This window comes from Ranitomeya variabilis, chromosome 1 (assembly GCF_051348905.1).
Source record: "Ranitomeya variabilis isolate aRanVar5 chromosome 1, aRanVar5.hap1, whole genome shotgun sequence".
NCBI classification, from domain to species: Eukaryota; Metazoa; Chordata; class Amphibia; order Anura; family Dendrobatidae; genus Ranitomeya; species Ranitomeya variabilis.
The window spans coordinates 43,996,253-44,020,006 of record NC_135232.1 but is presented as its reverse complement, the minus strand read 5'-3'; the positions used below and the strand labels follow the sequence as shown (position 1 = coordinate 44,020,006).

General features: G+C 49.2%; 1 protein-coding gene across 1 annotated transcript in view; it reads right to left on the bottom strand.

The window, feature by feature from the left end:
• Positions 1-23,754, bottom strand: part of LOC143793483 (O-acyltransferase like protein-like) — a 135,282-nt gene that overhangs the window by 21,858 nt on the left and 89,670 nt on the right. The window contains exons 9-10 of the mRNA XM_077280489.1: positions 17,633-17,798; positions 14,410-14,489 (exon numbers count right to left, since the gene is read on the bottom strand). Of these exons, the coding sequence (XP_077136604.1) occupies positions 14,410-14,489; positions 17,633-17,798 (246 nt within the window). The remainder of the gene's footprint in view (positions 1-14,409; positions 14,490-17,632; positions 17,799-23,754) is intronic.

Genomic DNA, 23,754 nt, shown 5'->3' with positions numbered 1-23,754 from the left:
AAAAGCCGATAATCAATACACGGCCTCAAAGAGCCATCTTTCTTAGACACAAAGAAAAAACCGGCTCCTAAGGGAGATGACGAAGGACGAATATGTCCCTTTTCCAAGGACTCCTTTATATATTCTCGCATAGCAGCATGTTCAGGCACAGACAGATTAAATAAACGACCCTTAGGGTATTTACTACCCGGAATCAAATCTATGGCACAATCGCACTCCCGGTGCGGAGGTAATGAACCAAGCTTAGGTTCTTCAAAAACGTCACGATAGTCAGACAAGAATTCAGGAATCTCAGAGGGAATAGATGACGAAATGGAAACCAAAGGTACGTCCCCATGCATCCCCTTACATCCCCAGCTTAACACAGACATAGCGTTCCAGTCGAGGACTGGGTTATGAGATTGCAGCCATGGCAATCCAAGTGCAGCACCCCAGAGTCCTGGTTGTTGCAGTACTGTGGCTCCGCCACTACGGGGAGCTATGGTACGTCTGATTGCACTAAGGAGTTTCTCTGATCAGGTACACTCACACCACACCTCACACTCCGGCCACCAGGGGGGGTGGTCCTATCTAGTAGGCCACTCCTCACAACTCTGGTAAAACTGGGGGTTGGACAGGAAGACAGGGAGAAGTAGCTGGGAAGAGCTAGTGAGAGGACCTGTCAGGGATGGGATCCTGGCAGACTCCTCAGAGCAGAACTAACCAGTAAACAACGGGAATACAGAAAAGGAGAAATACCAGAAGGGGTCCTGCTGTTAGACCGAGGCAACATCCTTCTGAGGCGCAAACAGTCGGTGGCCGGAACGCCGAGCAAGTAAGAGACTTTAAGTACATTGCAAACCACGGCCAGACAGCTAATTACAGGTTGGCTGTCTCACTTAACACCTAAGCAGACAACGGAGGCAGCTGTGGGAGAGGGGCGACTCTAGGGTCCCGGAAGAACTCCAGGCCTACCCCGTCATACGGGTGCGTCCTACCATATCATCTGGAGGACGGAGAAAGAACAGTAGAGACAGAAAGAAACAGTTGTGAGGACTATCCCGGGAGCTCAGCAGGGAAGAACTACAACACACAGCGCTAGAAGGTAGTTACTGATTCCCACCTGTAAGGAGGAACTCCTGATGTGTCGTTGGACCGGCCGGTCTCTGAAAACCCAGTTAACAGCGCTCTGGACTGAGGTCTCCAACATCTTCAGTAAAGAGGTAAAGAGACTGCAACCTGGTGTCCTCATTATTTACCGCGACCTGCACCGCTACAACACCACTTATTGCACCGGACGTCCCCTACTGACAGACAGGGCCACGGACCGGGTCTAGCCACCGTGACAACCCCAAGACTGAGACCTAGAGGCCCGGCTCCGGGTACCCCTCGGCCCTGCGGCGGTGTGGGGGCGCTCCGCAACTTGGCGTCACGAACAGGATTTACTTAAGCCTGAAGAATCAGGTCATGTGTGCCTTGGAACTGTGATTTATCGTGCTTGGACTGTACTTTATTGAGAGAACTGTGTGCGACTGCTTGCCGCGGAAAGTTACCGCCAAAATTCGCCATTGCCGCGCGCGGAGGGAGGAGCCTTAGCTACGTGGGCGGGATCAGCCAAAAGAAGCGCGGAACGGAAAGCGCGGTGAGACGCCAATCCCAGAAGAGGAACTCCGACCTCCAGCAGGTTAGTGGGAGGAAGGGACGGCCATGTCCGAGTCGGGAGGAGAGGAGGTGGCGGTCGCAGCCGCGGACGCAGGGGCAGCTCCGGTCCCCGCAGCGGGCGAAGCCGCGGCCCTAATACCACCACTGGCTGCCGCAGAACCCGCTGCCCCCATCAGCCAGTCGGACACTGCCGCTAATGCGAAAGCCATAATGCCCTTCTCCATGCCCTACCTGCCCGGAGCGGCCTGGCTCCCACGATATTCTGGGGAGGCGCATACGTTCACTGACTTTAAAGAAGGGCTCTGCAGCCTGCTCGAGTTCTATCCCCTAACCGAGCCCCAGAAGGTCCATATGATAACCGGCCAACTCTTTGGGGCGGCTCTGAGAGAAGTGAAATCCTGGCCCGCTGAGGATAAAGGAACTGCACAACAGATTTTTGCCAAGCTTAAAGCCACCTTTGATACTCGCACTGCCACAGAGATTAAACTGACTTTCTATGGATGCAAACAGAGGTCGCAGGATAACTTACGGGACTATGCCCTTAATCTCCAGGAAGCGATGCGGGCCATTAAGCAGAGTGACCCCGGCAGCATGCAGGATGAGGATAAAATCCTGAAGGAGCGGTTCATTGAGGGGCTCCTGTGCAGTCACCAGCGGGGCCAATTGCACTTCCTGGCCATGCAAAATCCAGACTTGACTTTTGCGCAGTTTAAAGATAAAGCTATCCAGGCATTGCAGGAGCGACAGCCCAGCCGCGCAGTACCACCCAGGCGCCCCGCTCTCACCTACCACCAGGAGGTGGCATCGGATACCCCAGTTGCCGTGGAGGCCGACGCCCAGAGCTTCGAGGACGACTCCCCTGCAGGACTCCGTCTCCAGATGCAAGAGCTAACCAAGAGCGTTGCTGCCCTGGCCCGGACGGTGCAGTCCCTACAGGAGGCCCCCAAAGGGAAGATCCAGTTGGCTTCCAGCCCGGAGGATGTCCCTTGGATGCGACGGAGGAGGACTCCGCCGACCAGGAGCCGGCCCGACGATCGCTTCCACCAGGATGGACGACCCATCTGCCGCCGCTGTCACCAGGTGGGCCATCTTGCAAGGTACTGTCCTTTAAACGAGCAACCCCTGGGGCAAAGGGCCAACCCCCAGGAGTAGGACGGTCAGGCCCGCAGCATTGGAGAACCAAGTATATTGGAGGACGACCAGTTCTCCCTGTAGTGATTGATGGAATCCCCTTGAATGCTTTGCTGGACACCGGTTCTCAGGTGACGACTATACCTCACGTGCTCTACAAACGGTATTGGGAGGACGCTGATATTACTCGTGGCCCTGACGATGATTTCACCATAATCGCCAGTAATGGTCAGCCGTTGCCACAAGTGGGGTATAAGGAGGTCACCATCAAAGTGGGGCGGGTGGAATTGAAAGCCCAAGGGATTGTGATTGTAGATATTGATCGTCGAGAATGTAATCCCATGATGACTCTTGGTACTAATGTTATAGAAAATTGTCTTGCAGAAGTGATTGTTTTGTTGCAACAGGTGGCAGAAAACGCTGGCCACAGTGAGCAACGTGCCCTGCAGAAGGAAATCAGGGCTCTGATGCAGAGACAGCAGGTAGAGCTGACTGGTGGCGAGATTGGTCGTGTCACTGTAAGTGATTCAAACCCCATCGCGATACCTCCCAAGAGTGAAATGTTAATATGGTGTCGAGCAGCCATAGGCCTCAGGGGTAGGGACTACCAGGCCTTGGTAGAACCTGTATATTCAGACAATAGGCCTACTGTTCTGACAGCTCGGGGGGTGGTCGACGTCCGACAGGGGAGAGTGCCCGTACGTGTCCTCAATTGTGGGGAGGAAGAGGTCCACCTAACCAAGTATACCACGCTCGCCAAACTGTTCACTGTCAATAATAGTGTAATACAGGCACCTGAACCCTTGGTCCCGTCAAACGTGGCGGAGAACAAAGGTTCTGCAGAGCACTCGAAAGACTGGTGTCGGGAATTGCATGTGGGCACTGACTCTACCCCATCTCATCAAATACAGGGGGCTTACAGGGTGGTACACGAGTACGAGCAGGTATTCAGCAAACACCCCTCAGATTTTGGGCAAGTGAAAGGGATCAAACATCACATCCCCACGGGAGATCACCGACCCATAAAAGAGAGATATCGCCCTGTACCCCCAGCTCATTACCAGTGTGCCAAGGACATGTTACGGGAAATGAAGGAGGCTGGGGTGGTGAGAGACAGCTGTAGCCCCTGGGCAGCTCCGTTAGTCCTTGTTAAAAAGAAAGATGGTACAATGAGGATGTGTGTTGATTACAGGCAGTTGAATCGCATTACACATAAGGACGCATACCCACTACCCAGGATAGAGGAGTCTCTGGCTGCCTTAAAATCTGCTAACTACTTCTCTACCTTAGATCTCACCAGTGGGTACTGGCAGGTTCCTGTAGCGGAGGCGGACAAAGAGAAGACGGCCTTCACGACGCCAATGGGCCTCTGTGAGTTCAACTACATGCCCTTCGGATTGTGCAATGCTCCCGGAACGTTCCAGAGGATGATGGAGAGCTGCCTGGGACACCTGAACTTTGAAACCGTGCTGCTATATCTGGATGACGTCATAGTCTTCTCTAAAACCTACGAAGACCATCTGAAGCACCTGGCCGAGGTGTTTGAAGCCTTGTCCAACTTCGGCCTAAAAGTGAAACCGTCCAAGTGTCATCTGCTGAAACCTAAAGTGCAGTACCTGGGCCATGTGGTGAGCGCTGAAGGAGTGGCCCCAGACCCCGACAAGGTCACAGTGATCAAGGACTGGCCAAAGCCCAGTGACCTCCATGAAGTCCGGCAGTTCCTCGGGCTGGTAGGCTATTACCGGAGGTTCATTAAAGACTTCACCAAAAAGGCCGCACCATTGCAAAACCTGTTGGTGGGCCAACCAAAGAAGACCAGGGGAAAGAACACCCCCTTTGACTGGAACGGGGAGCTGGAGGAATCCTTCACCTGCTTGAAGTCGGCGCTGACGGGGGAAGAGGTACTGGCTTACCCCGAATACGACCAACCGTTTGTGCTGTACACAGATGCCAGTAATGTGGGATTAGGAGCCGTGCTGTCTCAAGTCCAGAAAGGCAAGGAAAGAGTGATCGCTTACGCCAGCAGGAAACTCCGTCCCACGGAAAGGAACCCTGACAACTATAGTTCCTTCAAACTGGAATTCCTTGCCCTTGTCTGGGCAGTGACAGAGAGGTTTAAGCACTACCTGGCCTCTGCGAAATTCACCGTTTTCACGGACAACAATCCGCTAACGCATCTGGATACTGCCAAACTCGGGGCTTTGGAACAGCGGTGGATGGCCCGGCTGTCCAACTACAATTTCACCATCAAATATCGGGCAGGGCACCAGAATGCCAATGCCGATGCTCTGTCCCGAATGCCTAATTTACCTGAAGTGGGAGAAGACCCGGAGGCACTTGAAGAGGTGGAGCTGCCTGCCTTCCATCGCCCCAAAGCCACTCAGAACTCTCACCATGTGAAGAACAGGCACAAAAACCAACCGGATGCCGCGCTGAATCCCCTGCCCCACCACGGATGGGCAGAAACCCAGGATAGTGACCCCGCAGTCCGCCAGGTGAAGGAACTCTTGACGCAGGCTGGCTTGCACCCTGGCCCAGATGATCCACAAGAGACCCAACAGCTGTGGAAGGGGAGAAGCAAACTGTTTATCCATGATGGCAAGTTGTGCAGGAGGAGCATCGACCCACGTACTCATGAATTGGTGTGGCAGATAGTGGTGCCAAGGCGAGATGCGCCCATGGTTCTGGGAGCCTACCATGATGGAGCCGGACACTTCGGATGGAAGAAGCTGGAGAAGCTGCTCCGAGGGAGGTTCTATTGGATTGGCATGAAGAGAACCATTGAGAAGTGGTGTCGGGAGTGTGGTCCATGTAGTCTGCGCAGGAAGGACCGTGACAGTCAACGGGCTCCCCTGCGGCCTATCATCACCAAACGGCCGCTCGAACTGGTCGCGCTGGATCATGTGAAGCTGACACCTAGCCGGTCGGGCTATATCTACGCCCTTACCATCGTGGACCACTACTCCAGGTTTTTGGTGGTTGTGCCTGTCAAGGATCTAACAGCTAGGACTGCCGCTAGGGCCTTCCAGCAGCACTTTTGTAGGCCCCATGGCTACCCAGAGAAAGTACTGACCGATCAGGGGCCTGCATTCGAAGCGGAAGTGTTCCAAGAATTTTGCCAGTTGTACGGGTGTAAGAAGATCAGAACTACACCGTACCACCCTCAAACCAACGGGATGTGCGAGAAGATGAACCAGGTAGTAATCGATTTGTTGAAGACCTTGCCTGTGGAGGAACGGAATCTGTGGCCGACAAAGTTGCCTGACTTAGTGGATATGTACAACCACATCCCAGTAAGTTCCACCAACTGTACTCCAGCGTACCTGATGCGAGGAAGGTCTAGTCGGTTACCCGTTGATCTGGACATGGGGGTCCTAGTACCCGAAGATACCTCGCCGGATGCAGATTGGGATGCAGAAAGGCAGCGAAGGTACCGCGAAGTACAGGAGTGTGTAGAGAGAAGTCTCGCCCAGGCTAGGCAGAAGCAAGAAAGGGACTACAACCAACACGCTCCTGCGATTCCCCTGTCACCTGGTGAGCAAGTGCTTAAGCGAAAGAGGAGGTTACACAAGCTCGATGACCAATGGGAAGCGGAACCGTACACCATCTTGCCATCTGACTTCGACAACACCAAGGTCTGCCTCATCAGTAAGGACAGAGGGGAGACCTCGACAGCGGTATCCAGGGATCACCTTAAGGCCTGCCCCGATAAGCTGAAAGAGAGGGGCACGGCCCCAGAAATCTCCCCGCCGGTAGAAAAGGAGAAGGTGTTCCATACTGTCCTTGGTGACTTTCCCCAGTCCTGGACTCAGATAAATCAGGCCATCGCGGTACCTGTTCTAACGTTTCCACAGCCGGACCCACCAGAAACAATGGTGGTACCAGATCATCCGGTCCCACTACCTCAACAAGCCTTACCTGATGAAGCCATGCCAACCGTTGAACCGGCAAATCCTCCCTCTGCTATCGGTGAATCTGCTGTACCCACTGTTGATAGCAGCAGCTCTGAGAGCCCTAACCTGCCAGTGCTACCCCAACTCACTAGAAGTGTAGCTAGAAGACAGTGCACTACACCAGCGGTAGCAAGCATAGCGGGCCCTGTTAGGCCGATAGCAACCCCTGCGCTGCGAAGGTCCACACGCAGCACTCAAAATCAAACTCCCCTCCGCTACAAACTTTGGAGGTATTAATAAGGGCTGCTATTTAATTGAAAATGTTTGTATATATATCTTTTTGTTACAGGTTTTTAAATGGACAATAGAGTAATGGACGGTGAATTGCTCAAAAACTTTCAAAAAGGGGCCCCCTTTGTTTACCCGGGGTCCCCGCTGTTTCAACCACTGAACTGAGAGTCATAAACTGTGCATGACCTAACTTTTGCAACGTTCAAGAATCCTCACCTCCTGTAAAGGGAAGCATTGTTATGTTCAATTGTTATGCTATTTCAAAAATTTGTGTGTTTTCTGTTAACATGTATTATTGTTCTTGTTTTCCCAGTCCCGGAGTACTGGATTTAACCGGGGGGGAGTGCAGCACCCCAGAGTCCTGGTTGTTGCAGTACTGTGGCTCCGCCACTACGGGGAGCTATGGTACGTCTGATTGCACTAAGGAGTTTCTCTGATCAGGTACACTCACACCACACCTCACACTCCGGCCACCAGGGGGGGTGGTCCTATCTAGTAGGCCACTCCTCACAACTCTGGTAAAACTGGGGGTTGGACAGGAAGACAGGGAGAAGTAGCTGGGAAGAGCTAGTGAGAGGACCTGTCAGGGATGGGATCCTGGCAGACTCCTCAGAGCAGAACTAACCAGTAAACAACGGGAATACAGAAAAGGAGAAATACCAGAAGGGGTCCTGCTGTTAGACCGAGGCAACATCCTTCTGAGGCGCAAACAGTCGGTGGCCGGAACGCCGAGCAAGTAAGAGACTTTAAGTACATTGCAAACCACGGCCGGACAGCTAATTACAGGTTGGCTGTCTCACTTAACACCTAAGCAGACAACGGAGGCAGCTGTGGGAGAGGGGCGACTCTAGGGTCCCGGAAGAACTCCAGGCCTACCCCGTCATACGGGTGCGTCCTACCATATCATCTGGAGGACGGAGAAAGAACAGTAGAGACAGAAAGAAACAGTTGTGAGGACTATCCCGGGAGCTCAGCAGGGAAGAACTACAACACACAGCGCTAGAAGGTAGTTACTGATTCCCACCTGTAAGGAGGAACTCCTGATGTGTCGTTGGACCGGCCGGTCTCTGAAAACCCAGTTAACAGCGCTCTGGACTGAGGTCTCCAACATCTTCAGTAAAGAGGTAAAGAGACTGCAACCTGGTGTCCTCATTATTTACCGCGACCTGCACCGCTACAACACCACTTATTGCACCGGACGTCCCTTACTGACAGACAGGGCCACGGACCGGGTCTAGCCACCGTGACAACCCCAAGACTGAGACCTAGAGGCCCGGCTCCGGGTACCCCTCAGCCCTGCGGCGGTGTGGGGGCGCTCCGCACAAGCACCAACACATCATGTAGATTATACAGCACAAGAAAGCGAATAATCTCCTGATGATCCGGATTAATTCGCATAGTTACTTGTGTCCAGTATTGTGGTTTATTACTAGCCAATGGGGTGGAGTCAATCCCCTTCAGAGGTATAGGAGTTTCAAGAGGCTCTAAATCATACCCACAGCGTTTGGCAAAGGACCAATCCATAAGACTCAAAGCGGCGCCAGAGTCGACATAGGCATCCGCGGTAATAGATGATAAAGAACAAATCAGGGTCACAGATAGAATAAACTTAGACTGAAAAGTGCCAATTGAAACTGACTTATCAAGCTTCTTAGTACGCTTAGAGCATGCTGATATAACATGAGTTGAATCACCACAATAAAAGCACAACCCATTTTTTCGTCTAAAATTCTGCCGTTCGCTTCTGGACAGAATTCTATCACATTGCATATTCTCTGGCGTCTTCTCAGTAGACACCGCCAAATGGTGCACAGGTTTGCGCTCCCGCAGACGTCTATCGATCTGGATAGCCATTGTCATGGACTCATTCAGACCCGCAGGCACAGGGAACCCCACCATAACATCCTTAACGGCATCAGAGAGACCCTCTCTGAAATTCGCCGCCAGGGCGCACTCATTCCACTGAGTAAGCACAGACCATTTACGGAATTTTTGGCAGTATATTTCAACTTCATCTTGCCCCTGAGATAGGGACATCAAGGCTTTTTCCGCCTGAAGCTCTAAATGAGGTTCCTCATAAAGCAACCCCAAGGCCAGAAAAAACGCATCCACATTGAGCAACGCAGGATCCCCTGGAGCCAATGCAAAAGCCCAATCTTGAGGGTCGCCCCGGAGCAAGGAAATCACAATCCTGACCTGCTGAGCAGGATCTCCAGCAGAGCGAGATTTCAGGGACAAAAACAACTTGCAATTATTTTTGAAATTTTGAAAGCAAGATCTATTCCCCGAGAAAAATTCAGGCAAAGGAATTCTAGGTTCAGATATAGGAACATGAACAACAAAATCTTGTAAATTTTGAACTTTCGTGGTGAGATTATTCAAACCTGCAGCTAAACTCTGAATATCCATTTTAAACAGGTGAACACAGAGCCATTCCAGGATTAGAAGGAGAGAGAGAGAGGAAGGCTGCAATATAGGCAGACTTGCAAGTGATTCAATTGAAAGCACACTCAGAACTGAAGGAAAAAAAAAAAAAAAAAAAAATTTTCAGCAGACTTCTTTTTTCTCTCCTTTCTCTGCCAATTAATTTAACCCTTTGTGGGCCGGTCAAACTGTTATGGTTCTCAATGGCAAGAGAACATAGCCCAGCATACATAGGAACTAGCTCTTGGAAGGATGGAAACTTAAACTGACCATGAACTAAACCTGCCGCACAACTAACAGTAGCCGGGTAGCGTAGCCTGCGTTTTATCCCTAGACGCCCAGCGCCGGCCGGAGGACTAACTAATCCTGGCAGAGGAAAATATAGTCCTGGCTCACCTCTAGAGAAATTTCCCCGAAAGGCAGACAGAGGCCCCCACATATATTGGCGGTGATTTAAGATGAAAATGACAAACGTAGTATGAAAATAGGTTTAGCAAAATCGAGGTCCGCTTACTAGATAGCCGGAAGACAGAAAGGGTACTTTCATGGTCAGCTGAAAACCCTATCAATACACCATCCTGAAATTACTTTAAGACTCTAGTATTAACTCATAACATCAGAGTGGCAATTTCAGATCACAAGAGCTTTCCAGACACAGAAACGAAACTGCAGCTGTGAACTGGAACAAAATGCAAAAAACAAACAAGGACAAAAGTCCGACTTAGCTGGAAGTTGTCTGGTAGCAGGAACATGCACAGAAAGGCTTCTGATTACAATGTTGACCGGCATGGAAGTGACAGAGGAGCAAGGTTAAATAGCGACTCCCACATCCTGATGGGAACAGGTGAACAGAGGGGATGATGCACACAAGTTCAATTCCACCAGTGGCCACCGGGGGAGCCCAAAATCCAATTTCACAACACCGAGGGCTTGTTAGTAGGCCCCGTTGCGGCACCCCCTCTCCCTGGGACCCATAGACTCCAGCGCCTATTGCCATGGGAGGAGCCCACGGGTCTGGAACACCGCCTGAAAGCCCCGATTCCACCCACTGCCCTGCTGTGTGAGGTCCGCGCGGAGCGCACAGTGTGCCGCTGGGTGAACCCAGGATCCAATCTTATGGGGTTCCCCGGGGTGAAGACCCAAGAGGGGGAGATGGTACAGGCCCTAAGCTGGGAGGAATACCAGGCCCAGCTAGAACGACAGTGGAAGGAGGAGGAAAGAGAATACCAGGCCGGGCTAGAGGCCTACCACCAAAAAGACTTGGCGGTCAAGGATCGGGCCCGCAAGGACCCCACCGCTCACCAGGCCCCGCGCAGGCAGGGCACCGTCGTCGCCTTCAAACTCCGCGGAGGCTGGGGCTTCATTAAAGAGCCGGGCCTGTATGCGGAAGTGTTTGTCAACCAGAGGGATGTCGAGTCTCACCTGAGGGAGGGTCACCCGGACCGGGACCTCTACTCAGGGGATGAAATTACCTACACCCGGCACTTTGGGGAGAAGGGGTGGTTCGCTTTAAATGTCCGCAAGAGGAAGTCGATGGAAACCCCGACTAAGGTGCCGGAAAAGCTGTCCCCCGTAGCCAAAGTGCCCCCTTGTGGTCGGCCTACGATCACTACCGAGACCACCGTGGTCACCCCAACATGCACAATTGTAAAGGCCACGACTTGCAGCATTATGACCTCCACCGCTGTCGTGGCCAAGGAGGCACCTCCTCAGGTGATCGGTGTTCCTGCTGCCCCAGAACTGAAGACTGTGGGTACACAGACCCCCAGATGGGACAACAGACCCCCTTATGCAGTACCGGGCGGCTCGCAATACCCAAAGGGGTTGCCTCCGCCGGTGCTGCCTCCTGAGTGGTTCAAGTAAGCAAAAATGCTTTATTGATTGTAAATAGTTGACTGTTTATCTTTCCACTATGTTGCTGCTAAAACCCGTCCAGGGTTAACTCTTAAAGGGATCCCTTTGTTGACCCGGCATCCCTATTGCTTTTTGTTTGTTTTCTACTTTTGTCAAGTTATCAAAGAACTGCTGAATCATGAACAATGCATGATACAAACTCCTTGTATATAGTTTGCACCTTCTTAAAGGTGCTCCCTACTGGTTTTACATAAAAGACGGACTCTTTGCGAAGAAACTGTTCCTGGAAACAGCATTGGAGTCCTTACTGCGAACAAACTTGCAGCTTGAGAAGTTGCGCTACCTCATAGAGACTTGGTCCCTTCTTAAAGGGGATGTTCACATGTTGCAATTAAGAAAAGTATTGCCTTAAGACAGTTAGATAGTAATAATGTCTTAAAAGAGAAAGTAAAAATGCTGATATGTAAGAGTTAAATGTAACTAACTAGTTGAATGTAAGAAATGTTTGATAATGTTGATAGAAGAATGAGGACAGAGAAGTGAACCCGTACGGGGTTAGTTAGTGAGTCCTCCCAGGAGCTATACAGAGATGGCTCAGTGATCTTGAACTGAAAGAAAAACATGTTCTATACTGTGTATAGTAGTGGAAGGACAGTAGGCTCGGGCAGAAAGGAGCGGTCCTGTAACAGAAAGGAGAGGCAGTAGGTCTGGAGCAGTTAGGACAGGCGGTCCTGCAGACGTAAAGTAGGAGAATGTAGCACAGTTGCTTAAGCCTTATAATGTGTTATAAGAAGGTCTCTAGTGGATTCAGAGTGTACATCCTTAAAGGCAATATTAAATTACTGTTCAAAAATTTTGCACTTAGTAGAATACCCGGTTGGGTAAGAAAAGTTATTTATAGTAAGTTATTTAAAAGTATTTAACCATGTTTGTAACGTTCAAGTGTCCTCACCTCCCATAAAGGGAAGCTCTGTTCAAATATGCTTATTGTTATTGCACTCACAAAAATTGTATGTCTTTTTGCTGACATGTATTGTTGTTTTCTTCCCAGTCCCGGAGTACTGGATTTAACCGGTGGGGAGTGCAGCGCCCCAGAGTCCTGGTCGTTGCAGTACTGTGGCTCCGCCGCTAAGGGGGGCTATGGTACGTCTGATGGCACTGAAGGAGTTCATCTGACCAGGTATCACATACACCAATACATTTCACAGTCGGCCTCCAGGGGGAGCTAGGCCACTCCTCACATACTGGTAAAACTGGGGGTCAGGCAGGAAGTTAGAGAGAAAGCTGACTGGGTTGGAACCAGGCAACACCTTGTGGCAGAGGGTGTTGTGAGGGAAGATTCGGTAGGGTCCCTGTCAGGGGTGGGATTCTGACAGAGGCCTGGCAACGAGAAAGAATGTTACGGGACCGTGCCTGCTCAGTATAGCGGCGGTGCCCCAAGAAAGGATAAGAAGCGAGATTTATTGTGCTGAGTGAGAAACGAGATCAAAGCAAGAAGGAGAATACCAGTAGGAGTCGTGCTGTAAGATCGAGGCAACGTCCTACTGAGGCGCAAACAACCGGCGGCCGGAACGCCGAGGAAGTACAGAGCTCTAAGCCATACTTCAAACCAACGGCAGGACAGTCAGTCACAGGCGGGCTGTCTCACCTAAATCACCTACGCAGACATAGGGGGCAACCTGTGGAGAGGGGCGACTCTAGGGTCCCGGAAGAGCTCCGAGCCTACCCGTCATACGGGTGCGTCCCAACCGTAACATCAGGGAGGGACGGAGGATTAGCAGAACATCATCTAATCGAGTTGTGAGGGAACACGAGAAACAGACACAACAGTTGTGGGGACTATCCCGTAAGCACAGCAGGGGAGGACCACAACACATAGCGCTAGCGGGAAGGCACAGATTTCCACCTGCAAAGAGAACTCTGGAGGTGCCATTGGACCGGCCGGACTTGCGCAGCCTGGTGAACCGTATTCCGGACTGAGGACCCAGAGACCTTCAGTAAAGAGGTAAAGAGACTGCACCCCTGTGTCCTTGTGATTGATTGCGTCCTGCACCACACATCGAACTACTCATCCCTTTATTTGGGCGCCCCTCAGCAGGGCCACGGACCAGGCCTAGCCACCGTGACAACCCCAGAGCAGAGACTCAGAGGCCCGGTACCGGGTACCCCTCGGCCCTGCGGCAGTGGGGGGGGCGCTACATTATCACTAAAGGACTAGGTGCCTCCTGGTCCATCCTCACCCCAACCACTGATTGGCAGCTTTCTGCCTATGCACAGTGTACACAGAAAGCAGCCAATCAGTGGTGTGGGCAGGGTTATACACAGCTCAGCATTTGAGCTCTGCTAGATGTACAGCAGAGAAAACTGTAATTGTATCACAACTGCTGCACCCAGTGACTGATATATCGCTGGAATCAGGGTCTCTGTCCCTACATCATGCCGCTCTTAGGTAGGTAAAAACCTGGTGATAGATTTCCTTTATAGGAAATAGGTCATCACTCAGAAAATGACCTAAAGTTAAAAGTCGAGTTTTTTATTTGAAGCATATTTTTATTCTATCTTGGAGTTTTTATTTTTATTTTCCATGTCAATATTTTATAAAATGATACTGGTCACAGTGAAAACTGAGTCTCCCAATAGACTAGCGCTTGCAATTTTGTAGAGGTCACTTTTGAGCAGTTTGAGTTTAGCATTATCAAAGACAGTATACTGTAACATGGAAGGTATCAAATCTGTATAGATAGCGCAGGATCTATGTTCCTATAGCTCAGCTCTTCCCCAGCATAAATCAAAAAGTTGAAGCCCCTCAACCCAATCTAAATCTCCATTTCAGTTTTAACCCCTTCATATTAGGAAACAACTTTGGAGTTCCCCTTTAATTACTAAGATTAAGTATAATCTACATGATATCAGTAAGCCGTAATACTTCCACAATTAAGCAGACCCCCCCACCGCTGTTATTATGGGTCTCGTAAACTAGTCGCCGGCCGCCTGTTGTAAATATACCGCAGGGCACAACTCGAGCGCGGGGTCCTCAGACCTAGTGGCTAAAGCGGAGCTGACACCGCCATGCGCCCAATGATCTATGATATTAATATCGGCCATCACCCGGGACCGCTGAACCCGAGCGCTCAGTAATGTCCGGATAATTACATGAGCCTGAAGACACACTTACCTGACGTAGAGGAAGATTACGAGCGGCGTCGTAAGATGGAACTGGAAATCAGCGGAGAGATACCAGGCCCAGCCGGTGCACTGCAATAAATGACGAGGACTCCGCTCAATATCTCCAACTGTCGGCACAAACTTTTCTTATACATATTATGGGCAGGAGTTTAAGCTTCGCTCGTCTAGGAAGAATCCACTAGATTTCGGAGGGCATCTGTCGGAATTAATGCGCCTGCAGAAGAACATTTCTGAGTTCCGACACTTGTTTTGGGGGAGGTCCGACACGGATTTTTGGGTAGATGCAACACTGATATTGGTGGAGGTCCGACACTAATTTTGAGGGAGGTCTGACGCTGATTTTGGGGGATGTCTGATGCCGATTTTGAGGGAGGTCTGATGCCGATTTGGGGGGAGGTCTGTTATGGACCTGGTGGTTAGGAGCACCTGGAATGACCTGATGGTTAAACCCAAAAGACAGGACAAGCTCTGGGAAGTGGGATCTCTGCTGACCGCAAACCCTGATCCTATCACACACACTAGAAATAGCCGTGGAGCGTACCTAACTCTCCCTAGACGCCTCTTCACAGCCTAAGAGCTAACTACCCCTAAAGATAGAAAATAAAGCCTTACCTTGCCTCAGAGAAATTCCCCAATGGAAAAGGCAGCCCCCCACAAATATTGACTGTGAGTTAAGAGGAAACTCACAAACACAGAAATGAAACAGGTTTTAGCAAAGGAGGCCAGTCTTCACTAAATAGCAGAGGATAGTAAGGGATCTATGCGGTCAGCACAAAAACTACAAAAAACCACGCAGAGTGTGCAAAAAAGACCCCCGCACCGACTCACGGTGCGGAGGTGCCACTCTGCACCCCAGAGCTTCCAGCTAGCAAGGCAATATCATGATAGCAAGCTGGACTAGAACTTAGCAAGTACTAAGAAATATATTCAGTACACAATGAACAACAAATGAACTAGCAGGGACTTAGCTTCTGCTCGAGTAGACAGGTCATCAGAAAGATCCTAGAGAGATCTGAACCAGTACTGAGACATTGACATCTGGCATGGAGTAATGATCTGAGTGGAGTTAAATAGAGAAGCCAGCCTGGCCATAAACGAGGGCAGCTGAGGAAGCAAACTCAAGAACCAGCAGTTCCACTCACAGCCACCAGAGGGAGGTCATGGACAGAACTCGCCGAAGTACCATTCATGACCACAGGAGGGAGTTCGAGAACGGAATTCTCAACAGAGGTCCAACACTGATTTTGAGAGAGGTCCAACACGCATTATGTTTTTGGGTGCGGTCCGACACTGATTTTAGGGAAGGTCCGACACCAATTTTGGGGAGGTCTGACGCTGATTTTGGGGGATGTCTGATGCCGATTTTGGGGGAGGTCCAACACTGATTTTGAGAGAGGTCCAACAGGGATTTTGTTTTTGGGGGTGTTCCGACTCTGATTTTAGGGAAGGTCCGACACCAATTTTGGGGGAGGTCTGACTCTGATTTTGGGGGAGGTCTGACGCCGATTTTGGGGAGGTCTGACGCCGATTTTGGGGGACGTCCGACACTGATTTTTGGGTAGATCCGGCACTGATTTTGGGGAGATCCAACGCTGATTTTGGGGGAGGTCTGACACTGATTTTGGAGGAGGTCCGATGCCCATTTTGGGGGAGGTCCAACACGGATTTTGGGGGAGGTCCGACACTGATTTTGGGGGAGGTCTGACACTTATTTTGGAGGAGGTCCGACACTGATATTGGTGGAGGTCCGACACTAATTTTGAGGGAGGTCCAACACGGATTTTGTTTTTGGGGGCGGTCCGACACTGATTTTATGGGAGGTCTAACCAATTTTGGGGGAGGTCCGACACTGATTTTTGGGTAGATCCGACACTGATTTTGGGGGGAGGTCTGACACTGATTTTGAGGGAGGACTGACACTGATTTTGGAGGAGGTCTGACACTGCTATTGGTGGAGGTCCGACACTAATTTTGAGGGAGGTCCAACACGGACTTTGATTTTGGGGGCGGTTCGACCCTGATTTTGGGGGCTGTCCGACACTGATTTTAGGGGAGGTCCGACACCAATTTTGGGGGAGGTCTGACACTAACTTTGGGGGAGGTCTGATACTGATTTTGTGGGACGTCCGTGTTCCAACTTATCTCAAACATTTTGGATGACGTTGAGGTGCACACAATATCCTTCACCAAACTTCGGGGTTAATGTAAGAGATGCGCTGCTGCCATTCTTTGCACAAGAATCAGTGTTTAACGATGATTGATAAATTTGGAGCTTCTTCCAAGTACACATTTTGTATTTGTTACGTCATCCCCATACTACTGTACATGTGTAACTTCTCAACCCTTTTGGAAACGGAGCCATTTTTCTTGCTTTATTTTGTTTCCTCCTTGCCTCCCAAGAGCCATATTTTTTTCCCACCAACATAGCTATGGATTTGTTATTTTTTGGCACCAGTTATTTTGCCAATGTACTAAAAAAAATGCTAATTCCAAGTGGGGTCAAATTAAAAAAAAACTGCTATTTTGCACTTGTTTTTTGAGGATTTGCTTTTATGACGTTCATATAATTATTGGAAAAAAATCATTTCTAAAGGTCAGTCAGGTTATGGTGGCAGCAAATGTGTGTAGTTTTCTATTCTTTTTCTATGCAGAATGAAAAAAACAAGTAAAATAAATATACCTCATTAGTCACCATATTCTGAGAGCCATCACTTTTTTTTATTTATTGGGTAATTTAGTGTGGCTTGTTTCTTGTGGGCGAGCTGTAGGTTTTTTGGGGTATCCGTACAACTTTCTGATCGCTTTTTATTCATTTTTTAGGGCCATATTTATATTTTTCTCCTTTTTCACCCTTTATCATTTTGGACAGTTATCTAGATTTATTCCTTTGGACAATTACGCCCCCAGCGATACAAAATAGTTTGTAACTTTTTTGAATTTTTTAGATTTTGCTATTTACATTTCAGAAAAAGAGTATTTGAATAATTTTATAATTTTTTACATATATTTTGTAATGTGTTTTACATTTTTTATTAGTTTTCCAAATACCATTACAATGGCAATGGCACCCCACAATTCTGTAGAGGGGGAATTGATAGGGACACCCGCTCATTTTTAACCTCTTAAGTGCCGACGTTACAACTGACAGTGGCATTCAAGAGGTTAAACTGTTGCAATCGAGGTGAACAAACGTAATCAATGTATGTACTCACAGAGTCGGAAACGGATACGAAGTTGGTGATGAGCAGGGTGTTCGCCCACCACACCCGCCTACAACTGTCCCACTGATGCTTGGGCAGTTCCCAAAAAGCGCCCCATTTCACCAGCAAAATCAGAACAATAGATATCGGGATAGAAGCCAGGTGGAGCGGCTGTAATCTAGAGCGAGGATAAAGAAGTAAGTGATTAAAAAAAATCATTTTTCTGTTCACAAATTGTAACTGTGTTTTTCTCAACTCTGCTGTGCTGATCTATAACCACACACCACATCAAAGGTCATAAATCAGATAAGAGGAGCTTAGAAAAAGTGAAAAGAGAGAAGAGGAGCCCAGAAACAGTATATAAATATATATATCGTATTTTTCGCTTTGTAAGACGCTCCGGATTATAAGACGCACCCCAAATTTTGAGGAGAAAAATAGGAAAAAACTTTTTTTAATAAATTGAGGGGGCTTCTTATAATCCATGCGTCTTATTGCTTACCAGGGGTTGTGGCTGCGGTGGATCAGGTTCCCAGGGTCGTTGCTGGAGGCAGGAGTGGAGCATTGCTGCAGGCTGGGATGATGGGGTCTGCAGGGGGGCTTCGGTGCTGCATGGGGGCTGCTGTGCTGCAGGCTGGGATGAGGGGTGCTGCAGGGGGCTCTGGTGCTGCAGGGGGCTCTGGTGCTGCAGGGGGCTCTGGTACTACAGGGGGCTGTGGTGCTGCAGGGCTGTCTCCAGTGCTGCAGGGCTGTCTCCAGGGCTGTCTCCGGTGCTGCGGGGGGCTCTGGCAACATTTTGTGAAAGACCAGAGCCCCCAGCAGTTCGTCCATGCGTTCCTGTATGACTGACTCCGGGAAAATGGCCGCCGGAATCTCGAGAGATGAGATCTCAGTGCTGAAATCTCATCTCCCGAGATTCCGGCGGCCATTTTCCAGGAGTTAGTCATACTAGAACGCATGGACGAACTGCCGGGGGGCTCTGGTCTTTCACAAAATGACGCCAGGGCCCCTCGCAGCACCGGAGCCTCCAGCATCACCCGGGGCAGCAGCGGACAACCCCGGCAGTGGCGGCGGGTGACAGCGGCGGCGGGCGGTAGCAGCGGCGGACACCCCCTCATCCCAGCCTGTAATGGTAAGCGGTATATCCGCTTTGTTAGACGCACCCACATTTCCCCCCCAAATTTGGGGGAAATAAAGTGCGTCTTACAAAGCGTAAAATACGGTATATATATATACACTCACCGGCCACTTTATTAGGTACACCATGCTAGTAACGGGTTGGACCCCCTTTTGCCTTCAGAACTGCCTCAATTCTTCGTGGCATAGATTCAACAAGGTGCTGGAAGCATTCCTCAGAGATTTTGGTCCATATTGACATGATGGCATCACACAGTTGCCGCAGATTTGTCGGCTGCACATCCCAAAGATGCTCCATACAAGGCAGGATGGATCCATGCTTTCATGTTGTTTACGCCAAATTCTGACCCTACCATCCGAATGTCGCAGCAGAAATCGAGACTCATCAGACCAAGCAACGTTTTTCCAATCTTCTACTGTCCAATTTCGATGAGCTTGTACAAATTGTAGCCTCAGTTTCCTGTTCTTAGCTGAAAGGAGTGGTACCCGGTGTGGTCTTCTGCTGCTGTAGCCCATCTGCCTCAAAGTTCGACGCACTGTGCATTCAGAGATGCTCTTAGGCCTACCTTGGTTGTAACGGGTGGCGATTTGAGTCACTGTTGCCTTTCTATCAGCTCGAACCAGTCTGCCCATTCTCCTCTGACCTCTGGCATCAACAAGGCATTTCCGCCCACAGAACTGCCGCTCACTGGATTTTTTTTCTTTTTCGGACCATTCTCTGTAAACCCTAGAGATGGTTGTGCGTGAAAATCCCAGTAGATCAGCAGTTTCTGAAATACTCAGACCAGCCCTTCTGGCACCAACAACCATGCCACGTTCAAAGGCACTCAAATCACCTTTCTTCCCCATACTGATGCTCGGTTTGAACTGCAGGAGATTGTCTTGACCATGTCTACATGCCTAAATGCACTGAGTTGCCGCCATGTGATTGGCTGATTAGAAATTAAGTGTTAACAAGAAGTTGGACAGGTGTACCTAATAAAGTGGCCAGTGAGTGTATATATATACTGCTCAAAAAAATAAAGGGAACACTAAAATCCCACATCCTAGATATCACTGAATTAAATATTCCAGTTGTAAATCTTTATTCATTACATAGTGGAATGTGTTGAGAACAGTAAAACCTAAAAATTATCAATGTAAATCACAACTAATATCCCACTGAGGTCTGGAGTTGGAATGATGCTCAAAATCAAAGTGGAAAATAAAGGCCGATTCAACTTAAGTGGAAATGCCTCAAGACAAGGAAATGACGCTCAGTAGTGTGTGTGGCCTCCACGTGCCTGTATGACCTCCCTACAATGGCTGGGCATGCTCCTGATGAAGCGGCGGGAGTGATCTCCTCCCAGCCCTGGACTAAAGCATCCACCAACTCCTGGACAGTCTGTGGTGCAACGTGACGTGGGTGTATGGTTCGAGACATGATGTCCCAGATATGTTCAATCGGATTCAGGTCTGGGGAACGGGCGGGCCAGTCCGTAGCTTCAATGCCTTCATCTTGCAGGAACTGCTGACACACTCCAGCCACATGAGGTCTGGCATTGTCCTGCATTAGGAGGAACCCAGGGCCAGCATATGGTCTCACAAGGGGTCTGAGGATCTCATCTTGGTACCTAATGGCAGTCAGGCTGCCTCTGGCGCATGGAGGGCTGTGCGGCCCTCCAAAGAAATGCCACCCCACACCATTACTGACCCACTGCCAAACCGGTCATGCTGAAGGTTGTTGCAGGCAGCAGATCGCTCTCCACGGCGCCTCCTGTTGTGAATTAGACTTTTTGGCTCCCTCTTGTGGTTACTAGTGATATGACTCTGGGATTTTCTTCCCTCAGTTTGCACCCAGCTGGGTCGTTAGTTCAGGGGTGTTGCTATATAAACCTCCTGGAACCTTAGTCCAGTGCCTGGCATCGTTGTAATCAGACACATTCTGTTTGCTCCTATCTGCTGGTCCTGGTTCGTGCAAAATTAAGCTAAGTCCTGCTTCTTTGTTTTTTGGGTTATTTGCTTGCTCTCATTTTTGTCCAGCTTGTACTAAATGTGATTCCTGACCTTGCTGGAAGCTCTAGGGGGCTGGTGTTCTCCCCCCGGGCCGTTAGACGGTTCGGGGGTTCTTGAATTTCCAGTGTGGATATTTTTGATAGGGTTTTTGCTGACCATATAAGTTATCTTTCTATATTCTGCTATTAGCTAGTGGGCCTCTCTTTGCTAAATACCTAGCTCATTCTTATGTTTGTCTTTTCCTCTTACCTCACCGTTATTATTTGTTGGGGGCTTGTATCCAACTTTTGGGGTCTATTCTCTGGAGGCAAGAAAGGTCTTTCTTTTCCCTTCTAGGGTTAGCTAGTTCTCCGGCTGGCGCGAGACGTCTAGAACCAACGTAGGAACGTTCCCCGGCTGCTGTTATTTGTGGTGCTAGGATTAGATATATGGTCAGCCCAGTTACCACTGCCCTATGAGTTGGTTTTTTGTGTTTGCAGACTTAGAAATTATTTCTGAGACCCTCTGCCATTGGGGTCATAACAGCCTCCAGACTCTGACACGTCTGTCACATGTTCTCAGTGTGAACCTGCTTTCATCTGTGAAGAGCACAGGGCGCCAGTGGTGAATTTGACAATCCTGGTGTTCTGTGGCAAATGCCAAGCGTCCTGCACGGTGTTGGGCTGTGACACAACCCCCATCTGTGGACGTCGGGCACTGAGACCATCCTCATGGAGTCGGTTTCTAACCGTTTGTGCAGACACATGCACATTTGTTGCCTGCTGGAGGTCATTTTGTAGGGCTCTGGCAGTGCTCCTCTCCTTCCCCAAAGGCTGAGGTAGTGGTCCTGCTGCAGGGTTGTTGCCCTCCTATGGACCCCTCCACGTCTCCTGGTGTACTGGCCTGTCTCCTGGTAACGCCTCCAGCCTCTGAACACTACGCTGACAGACACAGCAAACCTTGCCACAGCTTGCATTGATGTGCCATCCTGGATGAGCTGCACTACCTGAGCCACTTGTGTGGGTTGTAGAGTCCGTCTCATGCTACCACGAGTGTGAAAGCACAACCAACATTCTGAAGTGACCAAAACATCAGCCAGAAAGCATTGGTACTGAGATGTGGTCTGTGGTCCCTACCTGCAGAACCACTCCTTTATTGAGGGTGTCTTGATAATTGCCAATAATTTCCATCTGTTGTTTATTCCATTTGCACAACAGCATGTGAAATTAATTGTCAATCATTGTTGCTTCCTAAGTGGACAGTTTGATTTCACAGAAGTTTGATTTACTTGGAGTTATATTCAGTTGTTTAAGTGTTCCCTTTATTTTTTTGAGCAGTGTGTATACAGTGGGGCAAAAAAGTATTTAGTCAGTCAGCAATAGTGCAAGTTCCACCACTTAAAAAGATGAGAGGCGTCTGTAATTTACATCATAGGTAGACCTCAACTATGGGAGACAATCTGAGAAAAAAAAATCCAGAAAATCACATTGTCTGTTTTTTTATCATTTTATTTGCATATTATGGTGGAAAATTAGTATTTGGTCAGAAACAAAATTTCATCTCAATACTTTGTAATCTATCCTTTGTTGGCAATGACAGAGGTCAAACGTTTTCTGTAAGTCTTCACAAGGTTGCCACACACTGTTGTTGGTATGTTGGCCCATTCCTCCATGCAGATCTTCTCTAGAGCAGTGATGTTTTTGGCTTTTCGCTTGGCAACACGGACTTTCAACTCCCTCCAAAGGTTTTCTATAGGGTTGAGATCTGGAGACTGGCTAGGCCACTCCAGGACCTTGAAATGCTTCTTACGAAGCCACTCCTTCGTTGCCCTGGCGGTGTGCTTTGGATCATTGTCATGTTGAAAGACCCAGCCACGTTTCATCTTCAATGCCCTTGCTGATGGAAGGAGGTTTGCACTCAAAATCTCACGATACATGGCCCCATTCATTCTTTCATGTACCTGGATCAGTCGTCCTGGCCCCTTTGCAGAGAAACAGCCCCAAAGCATGATGTTTCCACCACCATGCTTTACAGTAGGTATGGTGTTTGATGGATGCAACTCAGTATTCTTTTTCCTCCAAACACGACAAGTTGTGTTTCTACCAAACAGTTCCAGTTTGGTTTCATCAGACCATAGGACATTCTCCCAAAACTCCTCTGGATCATCCAAATGCTCTCTAGCAAACTTCAGACGGGCCCGGACATGTACTGGCTTAAGCAGTGGGACACGTCTGGCACTGCAGGATCTGAGTCCATGGTGGCGTAGTGTGTTACTTATGGTAGGCCTTGTTACATTGGTCCCAGCTCTCTGCAGTTCATTCACTAGGTCCCCCCGCGTGGTTCTGGGACTTTTGCTCACCGTTCTTGTGATCATTCTGACCCCACGGGGTGGGATTTTGCGTGGAGCCCCAGATCGAGGGAGATTATCAGTGGTCTTGTATGTCTTCCATTTTCTAATTATTGCTCCCACTGTTGATTTCTTCACTCCAAGCTGGTTGGCTATTGCAGATTCAGTCTTCCCAGCCTGGTGCAGGGCTACAATTTTGTTTCTGGTGTCAGTGTTTGACAGCTCTTTGGTCTTCACCATAGTGGAGTTTGGAGTCAGACTGTTTGAGGGTGTGCACAGGTGTCTTTTTATACTGATAAGTTTAAACAGGTGCCATTACTACAGGTAATGAGTGGAGGAAAGAGGAGACTCTTAAAGAAGAAGTTACAGGTCTGTGAGAGCCAGAGATCTTGATTGTTTGTTTCTGACCAAATACTTATTTTCCACCAGAATATGCAAATAAAATGATAAAAAAACAGACAATGTGATTTTCTGGATTTTTTTTGCTCAGTTTGTCTCCCATAGTTGAGCTCTACCTATGATGTAAATTACAGACGCCTCTCATCTTTTTAAGTGGTGGAACTTGCACTATTGCTGACTGACTAAATACTTTTTTGCCCCACTGTATGTAATATATATACTATTTGTCAGAATGAGCTCACTGCTGGATTCTCAGTTAACTCATTCTGTAGCCAGT